Here is an 18,380-nt window from a genome sequence, read left to right as displayed (position 1 = left end):
GGTAAACAAAGTAAAACAAACTCGGTTGTTCAAATAACAAACACTGAGATGTTCTATGCAGTAAATTGTGGCTTCAGAGAGGATTCATTTTTCATGTTGTGGGCACAGCTAGCTAAATATGTCATGTCTGGGAAGGTCTGGTTTTGGTTGAGGGTTCCGATTGGTCCTGAGTGGGTTCCAGCCCTTCCGGGTTGACCAATCCGGGCCCTCAGCCACTTATGCCTGGCCCCAGGTGTGGCTAGTTACCCAATTAGTGTGAGTGTATTTAATTCCCGGGTGGTGATCAGTCGGCGTGGGATCATTGCCGCTTGTCACGGTCACCCCTGGAGTTCTTTCTGTCATTTTTATTTTGTATCTTTTCAGTTTGTTGTTTAGTTAGCATTAACCAGTACCCTGGTTAGTGTTTTCTGTAAAATAAAGCACGCCAGTTTCGCACTCCTGCTGTGGTTCTCCTGCCTCCCTGCATTTTGGGTCCTCTACTTCACACGCCGACAGACACCACGCCGCTCCGTGACCACACCGTGACAAAATAATTGTGACTAAAACTAGCAATTGGGTCGGATAGCCACTAATGCGATGAAAGGGAGGGGCAACACATGCTGGACACCTAAGCGCGTTACTGGGGGCCGTTTGAGTCATGCCCCCCAAAAAATCCAGAAAACTGAAAAGGTGAAGTACAGCTCAATGCTATATCTCCACAACTGAGTACTACACATTTCTCAGTCTTTGCATGCAAATATATTCAATTGTGTATCATGTATTAAGAAAACAAATGTCTTGGCCAATGGTTATATATTACTAATTTACTTTTAATCACACTGTGATAAATATAAATGTGCACTTGTGAACCAATATTATAAACAACTATCGTATGTCTGTCATCCGGGGTCACTATGGCAACAATACTGATGATGTTCTCATTGTGACAATTAAGCCAGTGTCCCATCAAACGGATTTAGAAATTGTGGCCTCAATTTGGACTGTCGGCTGTTTAAAATACACAAAAAGTGGTGCATGCATCTATCCTGGTTTCTCAATACGGCTAAGTTGCCAAAAATCCATTATCATATCTAATGGTAAGTACTACCACTAAGTGCTTGATTAAGTTGTAATAGACTGTGGTCATTTTTTTCCCCCTATGACAATCCTAACTGTCATACTTCGACTTCATTAATATTCTGTGCAGCATAATAATTGATACATTTCCAAGGTCCATTTACAGACGGGAGCTCGCTATGGAACAGACATTACAATACTGTCGAGTGTAATTAGGATGCACAACAGACAGGCTTCCATTAGGATGTCCAGTATTTAAGATTAAAGTACATTAAGAATCATTAAGTCTGTTCGCTAATAGGCAGAGAGCTTGTAATGAAGGAAAGGAGGGATATAAATAATACCGATAAGGAATGAGAGACTATGGGAAGATGTCAACCATTCAAGTGTATACTTAAAAATGTTTCAGGGATATTTTGCCGGGAGTAGATGGAGGTGCATGTGTGTGTTATTGTTTGTGTGTGTGTGTTTTCCAGGAACCGGTAGCACGGCCATGCTGAGCTGCGCTGTGCTGAGATACAGGCTTCTGTGCAAATTAGGTCAAGGCACGGCTGAAGGACGGTGGGTGCTGTAAGCATTGATTTTATGGTTTGGGGCCCGAATGGGAATGGAAAGTACTTTCAAGTTAAATATACTTTTTGGGGGATGATATAACTAATATATGTATCAATGCTTGAGTGTGAGTACTGAGAGAAGAGATGAGTAGACAGTCACAAGCACAAGCCGAATTCATCACTTTAGCTGAGACGTGGGATCACGTGGCCTGCGCTTTGAAGTCCGTGACACTGTTTATGCTTCATACGCTTTAATGGAGGGAGGTCTAAGATACATCATCCTGCAATTTAGATGCTATAAAAACTACTGCGAAGTCAAAATAAGGCACAGAAAAAGAGATATTTTAGTATTGGAGTTAGGTCAGGTGTCTATCTGGGACATCTGTCTGCCAATAATGGATTGAGGACATATGAAGAAGAAATATAGTATTAAACATTGGATAGAAAGAAATAGAGAACAGGAGAGAGATTAAAAATAGATGAAGAGAGACAGCTCTAATGCTGAGAGACTCATCTGCTCTATGAAGGTGTCTGCTGTTTCTTTCTTCGTCAAAACGATCTCGCTAATGATCACGCGTTACAAAAACGATGCATAATAAAACACAACAAAAATAGACCCATACCCATACTCACAAAAAAAAAAAAGAAGCTTCAAGACAAATTTCTCGGCTCCTTCCGCACCTGCATTTACACCTCAATTAAAGTTTACAATTGCACTGAGTCATGAAATCCTGCTGACAGCGGCAGGATCGTCACACTGGCAGATTTCCTGGAAATCAGGAAGATCGCTACAATCACGAAAATTCAGCTAATTAACACTTGGGAACTCAGAAAGTCACAAAGACTTTTCGTCTGTGTGTAAAGGAACTAATTTTATCCACTTATTGTACATACATTACTTTTTATTGAAAAACATTCATTCTTATGGAAATGTGGCTTTTTAATTTGTATATAAATACTTGTGCCTGCCCATCCATTAAAGCGGAACTCAACCCAAACATTGTCTTTACAATAACATATTCTATGCGCCAACATTAGTCTAAACATGGAATTCAGATTAGTATTGCATTTGTGGAATTTGAATTAAACCGCAAAATCCACCCATTTTTATCCATCTCAGAGGGTGGCCATTTTGCCACTTGCTGTCGACTAAAAATGACACCACAGTTTCTCAGAGCTGTAGGCACAACCAATCACGGTTCACCTGTTTTCTGAGCTTGGCCATGTGACATTCACAAGCTGAGCCATGATTGGTTGTTACCGGAGTTCTGAGCAACTATAATGTCATTTTCAGTCAAAAATGGCCGCCCCTGAGATGGATAAACCAACCGGGTGAATTTTGCTGCTTTATCCATTTTCCACTGTAGAATATAAATAAATGGAATTTCCACAAACACAGTATTAATTAGAATACCATGAGTAGTGGGGCTACATAGAACGGTTGACTTCCCCTTAATTGTGAAATAAATAACTTAGTAAATTATTGTAAAAATGCATCTATGAACTAAGCCGTTCAGTAGCCCACTTCTAAGTCACACAATAATCAACGAACACCCCAAATTAGGTACAATGTTCGGTACTACTTTTTTTCAGTGGTGTATTAGCTGGGGGACAGATAAGTAAATAAGACACTGGTGACTCAATACAGGTAAGCAGAGCTGCAGAGAGGTTTCTGCGTTTCACAGATTTGATTGCTTGGTGAAGTTGTTGATGGGCCAGAGTTGGTGTGTGATTAGGTTTGGCAATGTGTCCATGCAAACATTTTTTCATTGTTTCGGACACTCAAGAACTTATTTTCCACACTCTGAGCTCACTATTAAAAGAAGTAAGCAGACGGCCTGTGAACATTCGCAGATGCCGGTGAAATCCAGCCCTCTGGTTGTCATTCTAATAAAAGCCAGGCTCGCCATTGGCCCAGTAGTCTGTCTAATGTCACCTTCAAAATAAGCCATCATGGTGTGAGTGAGGCGATGTGACAAATAAATGAGTCTCCATGTGAATTTACAAAATAAAAACATTGATTAGATAGAAAAAGAGACCAATTGTCAATGTCTTATATTGTCATCATTTTATAAATCGTTGCTATGTGGAAAAACACTTATGTCCATTTTTATGTTTTTGGGGTGAAACGGAATGCAGACATCCCAAAAACCTAGAAATAAACAAAATGAAACAAAAAAATGGACATGTGTTTTTCACATAGCATAGCCTTGCTTCAGGTCCCTGGAATAACCTGCAAAAAAATTGCCCCTCAAAACTAGATTGTTGCTCCTCAAATAAAATCATTGATTAGCAAAACTGCTCCTCAAAGAAAAAAGATATATATTTCAAGCCTTAGACTCTTTAGGCAGCAGCAGTGTGTATTGAAGCTGGACTGGCTACAATCATGAAGTGCACTTAAAGTAAAGTTCAATTCAACTTGGCACGAATCATAACAAAATGATCTACAGGCACTTCTCATATGGAGCAGTTATAGCTTGGCGTTCCTTTGACATTACAACAGCAACTATTGCTGCTCCAGTGTCTCTGAAGAAGTTTAACGGCACACTGCACATGTTCATCATCTGAATGTTTGTACAGCAGTTTATTCATGACCAACATGGAGATGTCTGCATGGAAAACTATTTTTGTTTGTAAAAAGAGTTCTAAATATTTCAGAGGAAAGATGATGGAATAAATTACCGGTGCATATTTAATTGAATGGATTTCAGTTTGCGTAACAGCCATCATTAACAGTTTTGATACTTTAGTTTGTCATGAAATGCTTGATTGCATAGCATTTTAAGAATGACATTGCAGCAACATTTGGACTGAAATAGTCATCTCTTTAGTTTTACAAGGTGAGATCATAAAAATCCATTCTTCTGCAACATCATTGATACATCTCGGTCTCACGCAGGCTCGCACAAACACTCACAAAACAGAGTGAGTTATCGAACATCGTACTCAGAAGCTGAGTGCCCGCCCTCAAAGTGCTGAATTGTTGTTGAAATCAGTGTAATAGCTGAGAGGGAACAAGTGGAGCAAAAGGTTCTTCTTTTCACAGCCAGATAGTCCCCACAGCACTTTCCACATCACATTCTCGTAAACATACAGTGGAACCCCAAAGGTCAAAGGCAGTCAGTCGATCCTTGACAGCATTAATCCGGTCAACCACGGCATTAAAACAATAACGATAGTTTTGAATACGTACCAAATCCATCTCATGCATCTCACTTTTGAACAATTTAATCTGGTGTCAAACTCATTTTTGTCACAGGCTACATTGTAGCTGTTTTCGAACAGAGGACTGTTTTGACTGTCAAACCAAATGGATATAATGTTGGATGCATAATTGATTGATATGTATGATTATCGACTGGGCCAATTATTGGCGCCGATATTCAGCGTTTTGAAAAATGTCAGCCTTTTTGAAAAATCTGACAGCTGATAAGTGATCAATTTAAAACTGTGTAACTTAAATGGTCAGTTAACAACATAAGAGATGACTGTGGGAACAAACATATTTTGTTTTAGTATGAGATTAAAACAAAGATGAGTGCAAGTTTTACATTTCAGTTATTTTGAAATTTGGGAAAACGTATCCGTACCACTCATTATTTATTTGTTTTCATTTAGCCTTGGAGCTCCATGAACTTTTTAGAATTTTAATTTTAAAACAAAGATGTCTATTTATGTTGATATAAAAAAAAAACATAACATTTAGCAAATCTGAAACGTTGTTCAATAAACATGTGTTTAAAGACATTTCAGCAAAGTTAAGAGTTAGAGTTTTTATTTTCTTTTATTTTTATGTTATGCCAATATTTCTCCTTTTACCGAAAACATCGTTTCCAAATATCAGTTATCGGACTCCTTGACTACTTTTTATGAGTATCGGTATCAACCCTGAAAAAAACCCCATCTGTCTATCTTTAATTATTACATATAGACAACAAATGTTAAATTGCTAATAAATCAGATGTCAGGGAAAATAGCTTGTTAAACTATTTTTCAATTATTTAAAAAAAAAATGATTTGGTAAGAAAAAAAAACAAAAAAACAAAAAATCTATTCATTTATTGCAGCAGTTTGTCATAACAACATTAAATGATTAAACACTTGTGAAAAAACTTACTTTTTCAGTAGGAAAATCAGCGACATAGCCAAATTATAGCCAATAAATAAATAAATAAATATTTTATTCTATCTCTTAAGTTTTCCTTCCTCCCACTCTTTTTCAGGTTAGGTTTAGTATTGTCTGAAAAAATTATATATTGTTGATGTTGATTGCTGCCTGAAATAAATGAACAAATGAATGAATGAATGAATGAATGAATGAATGAATGAAACAAGGCTCAGAATAAGCGGTTTTGCAACGCAGTTTGCGAGTGAAAATGTGCATTTTACATCTCATAAAAACCAAAACTGAGAAATATCTACAGAGTGCATCAGCCACGCACACACAAACGCCACTCAAGGCCAACAGCCGAGGCCACTGTGTCACCATTCTACCAGAGCACCACAGACTGTCAGGGGCCGATCCATTAGAGCTAATGATTTTAGGCGATTACATCACTCGCTCCAAATGTTCCCCTTCACTTCCCCCCCCCCATCCCATGGCCTCCATTGCTCCATCCCCAATGCGCTTTGCAAAGTATTCTGGGCTGAATGAAGTTCCCGTCATCCAGCGAATGGCTGAACCCAAGCGCATGCTCTCAAAATGAGAACACGTGCATGTTTAAAATGTCAACACGGCCCGTTTGTGCAGTCGGGTAGAGGAGGCCTCGACGCCGGTGGGAATTATGGGAGCAAGTATTGTAACTATGGAACAGCTGCAAGCACATGAACAAGAAAAGCAGGTTTTAAGTGAGCAGAAGACCAGAAATGCATTTTGAATGTATGTTACGTATTAAACATACCGCTCCAGAGAACTTATATTACGTTTCCCATGAATCTATAAACTTCCAGATTTGACAAATGATGTCATGCCAAACAACAACAACATGTGCAAAACACATCCATATTTGAAATGTTGCCAGGGGAAACGCAGGGGAACCAAAAGTTTCTATGCTAAATAACCTGTACGGCTGCATTCGTGCATTTTGTGGTTTCATCCAGATTCGTTTGTCAGATCCACGTGAGCTTTAGTTTTAAATATTACTTGGGCCAGTGTACACTACAGAATCTATAATCAATCAACCGAACATGCATCTATGACTTGGTCTAGTTCATGTGGAGCTGAGGCTTTTTTTTTTTAAGTGAAGCACACTATGACGCACGAGGTCACAAACACACAGAAACCAAAGAGAAATAAACGGGAATAGATTAACATAAATAACAGCAAAGAGAAAAGTGAGAAGGCCAAAGAGGATTTGAGTTGATTGCAGTGAAAGCGCTGTCGCCAGTGTGCATTATTAATCCCCATCTGTTTTGATTACAAAACCATGCAAGGGCAACTTGGGAGTCACAGTAGAAATTCCACACATGCTCGTGGAAGACAGCAAACGTATTTCAGCAAATCGTCACACTCTTGAAATAATCGCCTAAGTCATTTTGGGGGAAAAAATATTATTTTGCCTAAATCATCTCCTCATGATGCAAATGCTTAAAACATTTTTTTATTAGATTATTTTAAGAAGGCGTCGAGATATTAATTACAATAGAGAAAAAATTATTAAATAATGACACCGAAGTTCAGAACATTTCAGTGCAGATGACCCATTTTAAAAATGGGGCAGGGCAACGAAAGACTCGTAAAGTTGAAAAAAAAAATGCTTGGAATAGTCTAGTGATGAACAGGTTAATTGGAAACAGGTGAGTGTCATCGCCTAAAGGCTCAATTATTCACAAGCAAGGATGGGGCAAGCTGCGGAACTGCGGAGATAATGCTCTAACAGTTATGTTTCTCAACGAAGATTGAAAAGGATTTAAGGGTTGAGTCATCAATGGTCCCTGATATCATCAAATGATTCCGACAATGTGGAGAAATCTACGCACGTAACCAACATTGAATTCCCCCAGACGGCATCATTGTTTCAAGTACGTTGCCATATGGGATCAAGAACACTTCAAAAAACTATTGCCAGTTAAAACATTCATCGCTTTATCAACACTTTTTGGCCAAATTGTTACAGAGAGCAGCTTTAAATATCTTGTCTTTTCAGTGTGTTCAATTGAAAATAGGTTAAAAAAGATTTTAAAATCATTGTACTCTGTTTTTATTTACGTTGTACACAATCTCCCAGCTACGATGAAATTTAGTTTTACTTTATTTTAGTCAAACTAAACTAACTTTGTTTTATACCTTTTTGGCAGTACTATGGAATGTTAAAATTAATGAACAAATGAATTGATATGATTTCCAACTCGATTTTTGTTTAGTTTAAATTACAACTTGGAAGTCAACCAGCATCACACAAAGAATTTACGTGCAATTCCGTTGTATAGGTTCTACCGTAATTTAAAGAATTTTATTAAATTATTGTTACGCCTTGTAAATAAAGTTAAGTCATGGAGATGTGCCAATCCTTAGTGCTTATCTCTTTCTTTTCTGAAGGACTCTGCTTGATCAGAAATGTGGTAGGACATACAATCTTCTACGATGTCATGTGTATAATTTTTAGTGCACGTGTTCAGGTATTCATATGCTTTATGCCAGCAACATGATCAAATTAAATTAATGGTGGGTCTAAAACAAGCAAAGCTCCTTGAAACATGTTTATAAAACCACAAGCGTGCCATCTACTTGTTTCCTTCTCTGTACACGCAAGTGTGAGTCTTGCACGAACCCAATGCACACATGTGCACCCACCCAGTGGATTATTAATAGCAAATCAAAAAAACTTTGTTTCCATAGTGACTGTTTGAGTCCATTCTGGAAAGTGTCTCCAGTTGTTACCAAGACAACAATCCAGCTATAGCAAATGAAGGTGGCACACAGCTGAGTAATGCGGTGGGCCAGGAATCACCCCATAGACAAGATCCTCGAACCGAGACGGAACAGGTGGAAAGCTGGAGGAAGGCAATGAGAGATACTTCTTGGGTACTGACTAATGTGAAGGTTACCACTTTGATACGCAAACATTAATTACTTAGTTGGTGGATGCAATAAAAAACGTACGTATATGGGCCTTATTTTCATGTGCAGTTTAATTGTGTGCAAGATTTTCTTTCGTTTGGTAGAAACAGGCATTTGTGCCGTTGTGGGCGAGAACAAATATGACTTGCTTCCTGGCCAGTGGAAGCGTCTCCTCTCAATCCCTTTAAATTCAGCCCATTAGAGGTGGATGGACTTCATGGCAGGAGATCGTCTATGTATATATATAAATATATATATATATATATATAAGGGGTGTGAATTGCCTAGTACCTGGCGATTCAATTCATATCACGATTCATAGGTCACGATTCGATAACGATTAATCCCAATACGAATTTATAAATTGATTATTAAGTGTTTTTTTTTATTACTTAAATTTAGAAAATACTAATCAGTAAACTTGTACATGTACATTGTAAGATTTGTATGAAAATGTATTTATTTATCTGAAAATTCAGGCTTATAACTGAACCACTTTAGCAAACAGATTGCAGTCTGTTTCATGTTTGAACAGCACTGAAATGAAATATTAAGGCTTAATGTTCCATTAATATAACATTCTTCCATGCTTAATGTGTGAATCCTAACCCTAAGCAAGACGTTTTGTTGAATATTCCCATAAGAAATTGATGTTTAAAAATGGATTCGGCCGCATATCGAATCGATTCGAGAATTGCGTGCTGTAATATCGCGATATATTAATGAATCGATTTTTTCTAACACCCCTAATATATATAAAATGAAACTGCACACGCCCTTCTTCACGTACACAATGCACAAATGACGTCTCAGCCGCAGACAGAGGGCGGGAAATTCGAGTCCAAATCCAGTCTGAAAATGATTGGCCAGAGGCTTGCAAGAGCACCCATTGTGAGCAGCTAAGGTGCTAATCTACTAATAAGAAGATGTTTTAGTCATAAATGGTCAAATAAAAAGGCTATTGTAAAGATATTTTTGGCCTAATTGTTACAGAGAGCAGCTTTAAGGATACAAAATGAGTTTGTCACGTATGTTTTGCCGCTTAAAAATGATGCCTTTATCTTAAATTATTCACTCAAACAAGATTGAGTTTCACTTCTGTATCAGCTACTGCTCAAATAAAATAATCCTGGTCAAACAGGGATGTGGGTGCGTGTCATAGGAAAAACTAATACCTCAAGCAAACATCTTGAATAAACATCCTGGCATGTGACAATCAGCAAGCATGAGAACGAGCACACACAAAAAAAGAGTTCCAGCTCAAATAACAGTTCCAACTTTGAGTCGCTTCGGGGAGACTGGCCAGTACCTCCGTGTGAGAAGGAAATCAGTATCATTTGAAAACACGAACCAAGATATCCTCAGGAGAAACTCACAAGACAGACAGTCAAACAATGTTGAAGGATTCTTTTCCATAGCTGGAAGGGCTAAATTACATTTTAGCTTTCAAAAAAAAAAAGTCCTGTACAGCTAAGTAGGCCCTTTCCTCACATGGATACTATCATACTACATTATTAGCGAGGCCTCTGAGACGCAGATGATGAGTCAGTTCAGAGTATACCAAATGACATGCAGTAGATGATCCCGGCATCCACTCCAAACAACAAGCACACATGCTCACTGTGGCACAGGCACACAATGTCCTCTGAAGTTAAGAGGTTTAATAGAGACTGTAATGCCTCAAGAAAAGCAAACTAGGCAAATAAGGCGCGCGCACACACACACACTCATCTCCCGGCAGTAATCCATGGCCAAACGCTCCTCTCGTACCGCAGTATTTACCCTTCCAGTGTCTGTGGCAAATGATGTCATGCACTGCTCGGTGCTAAACTGGGACTGATTAGAAAATGGTTAAGATGAATGTCATAACATACATGAAATGGCCTTACCTTCACCTCATGTCTTATCCGTGCAGACAAATGTTGAGAGATGAAAGTGTATTCAATTATATACATGCACTGTAATAGGGCTAGGCCATATGGCAGGCTCTTAGCAAAGTCAAATTGATAATAATAATAATAATAATAATAATACTGCCAGCTGGCAACCAGTTCAGGGTGTGCCCCGCCTACTGCCCGAAACCAGCTCGGATAGGCTAAACACTGATGTATTTGGTGTTTTGCTACGCTACTTTTTATGTTACAGAAGCGCTTATCATAGCTTCTCTGCTTTCTCCATTTTGCTCTTCTTGCTCAGTGTGACGCATGACTTACTACTAATCCTCCTTTAGCGATAACGATACTTGTCAGCAATGTAGTCTGTTCACCGCCATAGGTTGAACCAGTCGCAGCTGATAGCTGGCGGTTAGCATAGCACCTAGCATAACAGACACACGTATGGGTCAGACTACGATACGATGACATCATCATCAAGTGTTGTTGCAATATCATAAACAGAATTTCTACCATCTACCACATATACCACATAACGTGCTGCAGTTTCATTGTGAAACTACTGAATTAGATGGTATCACGTTTTGTAGTGAGCTTTGACACCTCACTGCTCAAGATCTTTCCATTGTTTTGGCTTGTGCCTTACACTTTACGATTGTTAATTGTTCGTAGTTTTGTGAATTTTCTGTAGAGCTAGTCTGTCGGGAAACATTCATCAGACTCCACTCTTTTGTACACCTGAAAAATCGATGGTGATTCAATGTAGCAGCCCGGCCATAACTGTTATCCAAGTGAAGTGTATCGTGTTCACTTTTTTATTGTCACTGACGTGTCTCCTCAGCTCCAGGGTGCAGAGCTGTCATGGCTCTTCCATAACAGTTTAAAGTAACCGCATATCCTTAAGAGGCTACTCAAGTTCCATCTACAATTATTTACAGGCCGACAGCAGCTCCATGTAATTCTTTGTGGAGGGTTTGTTGACATTGTGACATCTCGCAGTGTCATAAAATGGACATCATGAGCTTGATTTAGTGTGCGGCTTTTTTATGACTTCAGAGAAGTCAACTTGCTGAAAATCTAACAGAACCAAACTATTTCATGTAATTTGACTGGGAAGGCAACATTTAAACAATTGATGACAATTCTAATACGAATATTTTTTTTTTGAGGGAAAGTGTGGAAAAATGTTATGCATAGCTACACGATGGCAAATATTTTTCCCTTTGCCAAGAAATTAATAAAGAGTTGTATTTCAGTTATACAATAAAGACACAATCTCTGATCAGTCAGCAGTGACTGTGAATTCCACCAATCTCAAGCAGCTATAATAGTTCTGTACATAAATGTTGAGACTGCAGACAACCCACATACTTACGAGTAGCAATATGAATGGCACAGTATAAACTATTACAATGAAACATTAAACCCTATAACGTCAAACGTATCATATTAATAAATACAAGACATTTTGAGCCCTCTATTTCATTAGTATAATATATTTTCCCCCCATTAAAACCCTGACGTGTACGATCTGACACATGCATTGCACGGATAATCCATTAGAGGGCAGTATCACCCAGCTGATGGCTTTTCCAGCTAACTTGCAAGATTGCCCCAATTAAGTAAGGAGAAACACTTATATATATAAATACTTATTAATAGCTGGAAATGTTCTTTATGGTTTTTGGAAATACTAATATGTTTGATATGTCTGTTTATTATAATATTTTTGACAGTTATGAATGTACAAATTTAAAGCATTGTGACCTGATGTATCAAATATGACACAATTTAAAAGTCACATATGGAAGTTGATTAAAAAAATGTGTCTGTTCAAAAGTACCAATAAATACTCTATTTACAAAGAATCCGAATTTTCTATCATATATTTCATGGCACAGGCTATATGATATGATTTAAGGCACAAACCACACTTACGTTCCGAGGATATCTTTGAAGTCGTAATTCTCCTTCACATCTGATGTTTTCTTCTTCCAGGTATGGCAGTCGTCACCCAGCGGCATCTTCTTGTTATTACGGTCAGAAACGTTACTATAGACAAACAGGAGGAACAGGGGAAAGAAAATATATCATTACTAACCAAACTGTTTATGTCACATGTCATCCCTCAAATAAAAGATAGTACTGCATTACCAAAAAACTTGCAAGTAGTTTTTTGAGGTTGGGAGGTAATCGATTGCGAGTCATGTTCACGTATGAGGTGATCTTGTCTCATTCATGTGACATCATCAGTCCCATGAAATAGATGCAGTGATGTGACTTCAGCCAAATAAGCGTTACTTGACCAACTTACCACTCAATGAATACACTATACAGCAGCAACTGCGGCTGAAGTTTATGTAGTGAACAAGGGAACCAGGGAGGCTACCAGGGAGACTACCAGTGATGACGGTGACGGCTGAACCTGCTCATGTATCAGCTATAATTCTGAACTAAAACCAGACTACATCTAAAAACAAAATCAAATCTCTGCATGATATCCTATCTACAAATACTCTTCCTGCTTTGCCTCCAGATAGAAACGTGTTTCATGCCTCTGGAGGCATTATGCTGTTGTTCTGTCAATAGTTTGATTTTTGGGCTTGTTGTCCTGGGTTTGCATTAGCCCAGTTGGAGGGCACACTTTCTGCAGCGTAATAATGAAGTGTATACGTGACTGAATGTTGTAAAAGGAACACCCCAGCAGTCGCACAATTTCAGGAAAAATCTATCTTTGAATTTGCATCGCGCAAGGCAAATCTCCGCTTTAAACCGGCTTGCAAGTCTTCAACATATCTCGTGAGACTTCGGCTCACTGAGCATCTAACGGATGCACTAAAAATAAAGAAGGTCTTGAAAACAAAATCGTGTTTGTCTTCTTATCTTTGTTCAGACACTTTATTATTGCCAGATTGGAATTTATGGTATATATGGTAAAAGCCCTAAACCGGGTCAATAAGTAAACTTCACTTTGTTCAAGGGTAACGAGTGTACAGCTAATTCTTAGTTTAAAATGATTGGATTTAGACGCCTGTCCCCATCATACCTTTTGAGTGAGATTAATCACAGAGCACCTAGCTGCCAGAGACATCATCATCTAAACCCACAAAGTGTCTCGAACTCAAGGCTTGGCAAACTAAAATAGCCCAGTTCATATCAGCGTGCCTCACGCCTCCCTCTGTTCCTGCTGCCGCAACTACTTCCCTGTCAGGCCATATAAGATGATGTAATATTCCGCTTGTTACAGACAACGAAATAGCCTCATAAATAATCTCTAATTAGCTCGGAGTCAGTTATCCATACAAGTGGAATTGTGTGAATGTGAGTGGTGATTAATGTGAAGTAATTTATATTATCTGGCAGCTGAACATCAATAGATGATATTCTATATACTTCACATTTGTCTCACTCACACACACACGCACATCAGGTGGCCCTCTTTCAGCCTTTGCCAGCAGTTCCATATGTGTCGTCATAGAAACCCAAATGGAGCTGCGATGGTATTTTGAGAGTCCAAATTGCTTTAGTGTCTCGCAGCAGGTGGCAGCTGAGATGCAAATCGTATGGTCACTTTGTTGGACGGGCACATGACATAATGCAACGTTTTATACAACCACGCGTGGTTAAAGGAATATGAATTTGCATAAATCACCAGAGACAACAATACAGCAATCAGTCAATGTTACTTATATATTTTGTAGCAGTCATATTTGTCATGTCGCGACAAGGAGCTGCAAAAGGTTTGATAAGAATCTAAGATAACTTTACAAGGAAGTTTCTTTCAACGAAATATGAAACATGAGAATACGACATTTCTGCAGTAATGACTAAAGGGGAAACTAACAGTGTACAGTATATAACAACTGAATCAGCAATATTGTTTCCATTATTTACCTACTAGGGCACCAATTATGGACCATCCATGAACAACATGCCAACATTGTTGAGCCAATACTCAAAGCAACTAAAAGCCTTCGTTTCTTCTTGGTAGCGGACATTGGACTTTGCTTATCCTTAAATCCTTTCAGGTACGTAAATGTTTGAATGCTTAGATCCGGGTTGGCAAAGTTCGGTCATCGAGAGCCCCTATCCAGCCTGTTTTCCATGGCTCCCTCCTTCAGCGCAGCTGAATCTAATGATCAGCTCATCAGCAAGCTTTGCAGAAGCCTGATAACGATCCTGATCATGAATCAGATGTGTTAGTGGGAAGAAACATGGAAAACAGGTTAGCTAGGGGCTCTCGAGGACCGAATTTGGCCACCTCTGGCTCAGATTATGAGATTTGTTTTCCTCCTGAATGATCCACGCTGCATAGAGCCGCACTTCCTATTTCAACTCTACCATAAACATCAGCTTTGCAGATACAAATTGTGATGTGGAAAAGACATTACAATGCGGGAATTAAAAAAGAGCCTTAAAAGGGAAGTCAACCTTAAACATTTCCTGTCAATAATATGCTATATGTGATCTCACTAGTCTAAACATGACATTCTGATTGATATTACATTTGTGGAATATGAGTTATGAAGCAAAATCCAACCATTTTTATCCATCTCAAGGGGCGGCCATTTTGCCACTTGCTGTCGACTGAAAATGACATCACAGTTGCTCAGGGCTCAGGGAACGACATCACAGCTCACTTATTTTCCGAAACTGAGCAGTAATTGGTTGTTACCTGAGACCTGAGCAACTGTGATGTCATTTTCACTCGACGGCAAGTGACAAAATGGCCGCCTTCTGATACTGATAAAAACTGCTGAATCTTGCTACGCAACATTAACCAAACTACCGTATTTAGACTAGTGGGGTTGCATAGAACATATTATTGTTAAGATTTTTTGGGGGGGTTGACTTCCCCTTTAAGAAAAATTGCGAAACAGGAAACCCGGAAAAAAAGGAAATTACATCTAAATGTGGGGCTTTTTCTGAAACTAAACTACCACATTTTTAACTTCACTTTGGAATCTGTTGAACTACTTTAACGTTATCTTCAAAAATAAAAAATAAAATAAAAGTGCTATTAAATAAGGAGTAGACAGCAGAAAGTGAAAACATTGTAACATACTTGTAGAAATATTTTTGAAAATGCGGGAAAAAAGAGGAGAGACACATGCGGGTATCATAAGAGAATTAATCATGTCCTGTGGTGACATGACCTTCGGTTTGTGGGTGGAGTCACGTTGCTTGCAATCGGGGACAACTTGAGGTCAGAGAATCGGCAAAAAACACAGTCTCCAAGTCCAACATACACAACATGCAGCACACAGCCTTGTTGCGGGTGGACACAAAGAGAGTGACTGTACTCACTGGTTTCCCATTCCTGTGACGAGCATGGACAGAAGAGACAAACATACAAAGTACATACACAATAACAATAACCCAATGGCGTGTGCACTGTTCGACGGTGAACTTCGTTACACATGTTTACATCACAAATATACAAAGCAAACATTAAAAAGCCAACTTGGACGGATGATATTTGTCTTTCACCAGGTACAAATATTGAACCAGGCGCACCTGTGTCACATGGCATATCCCGACAAACAATTTGTGGCACATCACCAAACTGCGAGGGAGGCGGCTGCCAAGTTTCAAGCATGCGTAAGTTCTAATGAGACACTTCCTGGAAGTGGATTCACTTTACTGGAAGCTAAACAGCAATTTTTACAGTGCAGTATAGTTGGTATGTAAAGAATCAAAAAGCCATGTTGAGGTATGGATGTTAACTCGACATGCATGGTGAAAATGTACATCCTGTAGTTGTCTTAACATTTAACACAAATGTTTTGCACGGCTGTGGAATCATTTATTTGCACTGCACAGACAAAAAATGCAAACAAAAAGCACAGTATAATCGAATCTACGACCTTCTTGATCTATTTTTTGCTAGCCAAAATTTGACTATGAAGCAAGTTTCAGATATGCCGCCACTCTAGTGAAGTTGGAATAAAAGGAGAAGCACAGTCACCGATGTACTTTCAGCCTTTGGTTAAATGGGACAGACTGTCAAGCACAATAGGAAAATGAAAACACTCACAAGGAGCATGGAGGAGATGTTAACACTGAACTGAAACTAGACTGGCTCAAGGTTCTTGATGTCACTCATTAGGCCACACCCCTCAAAGGGAACCATCAACACAATGGGGCACATGAAGAAACAGGGGTGGGGGGGTGGTATGCCAAGTGAACACCGTATTGAGACTCTAGTGTGTAACTAGTGGGTCACATTTAAAGGGAATAAAAGCAGCCGCTATGATTGGCCATGATATATATGGACTGTGACCACTCCCACAACGGTACAGCCCTACTTCTCAGCTCCGCTTGCCTGCACTCAGCTGCAAAATTACCAACATCTGGTCTAACCCACCTCTGCGCAGAGTAACGCTACGTGCCACACAGGAATACATTAGTCAACAAAATAGAACCCAAAATGTGTGTTGTGCTTTTTCTTTAGCCAGTTAGCAACTATTATTCATTCGTGATGTCAACATATCAAGAAAACCAAGGATTAACCAAGTATGTTTTTCTATTTATTTGCTGTTTTTTTTTGTGCACAAAAAATATATCCAAAAGTAGTACGAGTGTCAGCAAAGGGAGTTTGACAAGAGAAGAATGTACACCGGAGAGTTGAAAAAAGAAAAAAGCACCTTCAGGGAAGGAAGGGTCTTGCTTGTGAATTCCAATCAGTGGGGTTGACTAGCAAACCAGTTAGCTGCCAACAACCACCTACTAATGTATTGTGACTTGTCACCAAAGAACGTTTTAAAGTTTTACAGTACATCAGTAGTTGACTCCTTTTTACACTTGTCTGACTGTTAAGAATGGTATTATGCTATTTAGAACAATATTGGACACTAATTAATAGAGGCTTTATAGCGGTGACAGTTTGACTCTGGTGTGGACTAATTCAATTGATCTTATAGTGGATTGTGTTCAACTTTTTAGATTCCACTTTATTCATCTCTATTGTAGTTAAATGTTTCTAAGCAGCGGCATTCTTAATTTTGTTGTACAGTAGGCTGTTGTACACTAACCTTTCGGTTTCTGCTCTGAGAAAAAAAAAACTTGAATACAGTAACATCATCGAAGTCACCAAAGTCATAATTGCGCAAAAACGACACAACATTTTTACTTTATAGTCAGTGACAATCATGAAATGGTCCAGTGCACACACGAACACACACACCAACAAGCACTGGCACGGATTTCCTGTTTGTTCACTTGTCACTCCTGTCAACATAGCACCACCAGGGGCCCCTAAATGTCAAATTCTTGCACCGCTTATACAAGCTGCAAATCTGCTTTATCAATTGATAAGAAGATGAGGGAAGGGGTTGGGTGGCGTGAGTCGACAGCAATAGAATAAACACGTTAGGTCATGTTTACGCAGAAACCATGTCATCTGACTCCAGGATTAATAAAGCCGCTTATGGAGAGATGTATGCGAGGGCGACGTGCAACCTCTCCTGCTACAGTCCACTCGTTTAATACAGAACTAAAAGCGAAACCCAAGTCCCAACAGAGTAAATATTGAGCGCGCCTTCTTCACATGTCAATAACTGAACAAGCGACATTTTTGCAGTCTACAAGACTCTAATAAAAAAATTTTTTTAAAAGTACCAGGTAGTCTGTCCTACCTGCGGCGTGACAACGGGAGATGTCCGGTGACCGAGCTCCGCGCGCTTCTGTCCTCGAACCGCCGACTCGCCCACGGCTTCTCTCTCTCGGCCAAGGGGCGGAGCTACGTTAACGTCATGAGGAAGCGGGGGAGAATTTTGCATCAATCAGAGGAGGAGCTGGGGCACACAGGTAAACGCT

General features: G+C 39.2%; 1 protein-coding gene across 2 annotated transcripts in view; it reads right to left on the bottom strand.

Annotated features, from left to right (window-relative positions):
- camk1b (calcium/calmodulin-dependent protein kinase Ib) overlaps positions 1-18,281 on the bottom strand; it is a 32,245-nt gene extending 13,964 nt beyond the window's left edge. The window contains exons 1-3 of one of the 2 annotated variants that reach the window (XM_086086964.1): positions 18,200-18,274; positions 15,870-15,882; positions 12,501-12,614 (exon numbers count right to left, since the gene is read on the bottom strand). In XM_086086964.1, the coding sequence (XP_085943090.1) occupies positions 12,501-12,614; positions 15,870-15,880 (125 nt within the window). In that variant the 5' untranslated portion in view covers positions 15,881-15,882; positions 18,200-18,274. Of the gene's footprint in view, positions 1-12,500; positions 12,615-15,869; positions 15,883-18,199 lie in introns of both variants that reach the window. The other variant, XM_086086965.1, reaches the window with a different exon arrangement.
- Between the last annotated feature and the right edge of the window lie 99 nt (positions 18,282-18,380).

The sequence above is a fragment of the Leptonotus elevatus genome, chromosome 10 (assembly GCF_054856555.1).
Source record: "Leptonotus elevatus isolate MCC_2025b chromosome 10, RoL_Lele_1.0, whole genome shotgun sequence".
Lineage (NCBI taxonomy): Eukaryota > Metazoa > Chordata > Actinopteri > Syngnathiformes > Syngnathidae > Leptonotus > Leptonotus elevatus.
This window is presented reverse-complemented; position numbering and strand designations above follow the sequence as displayed.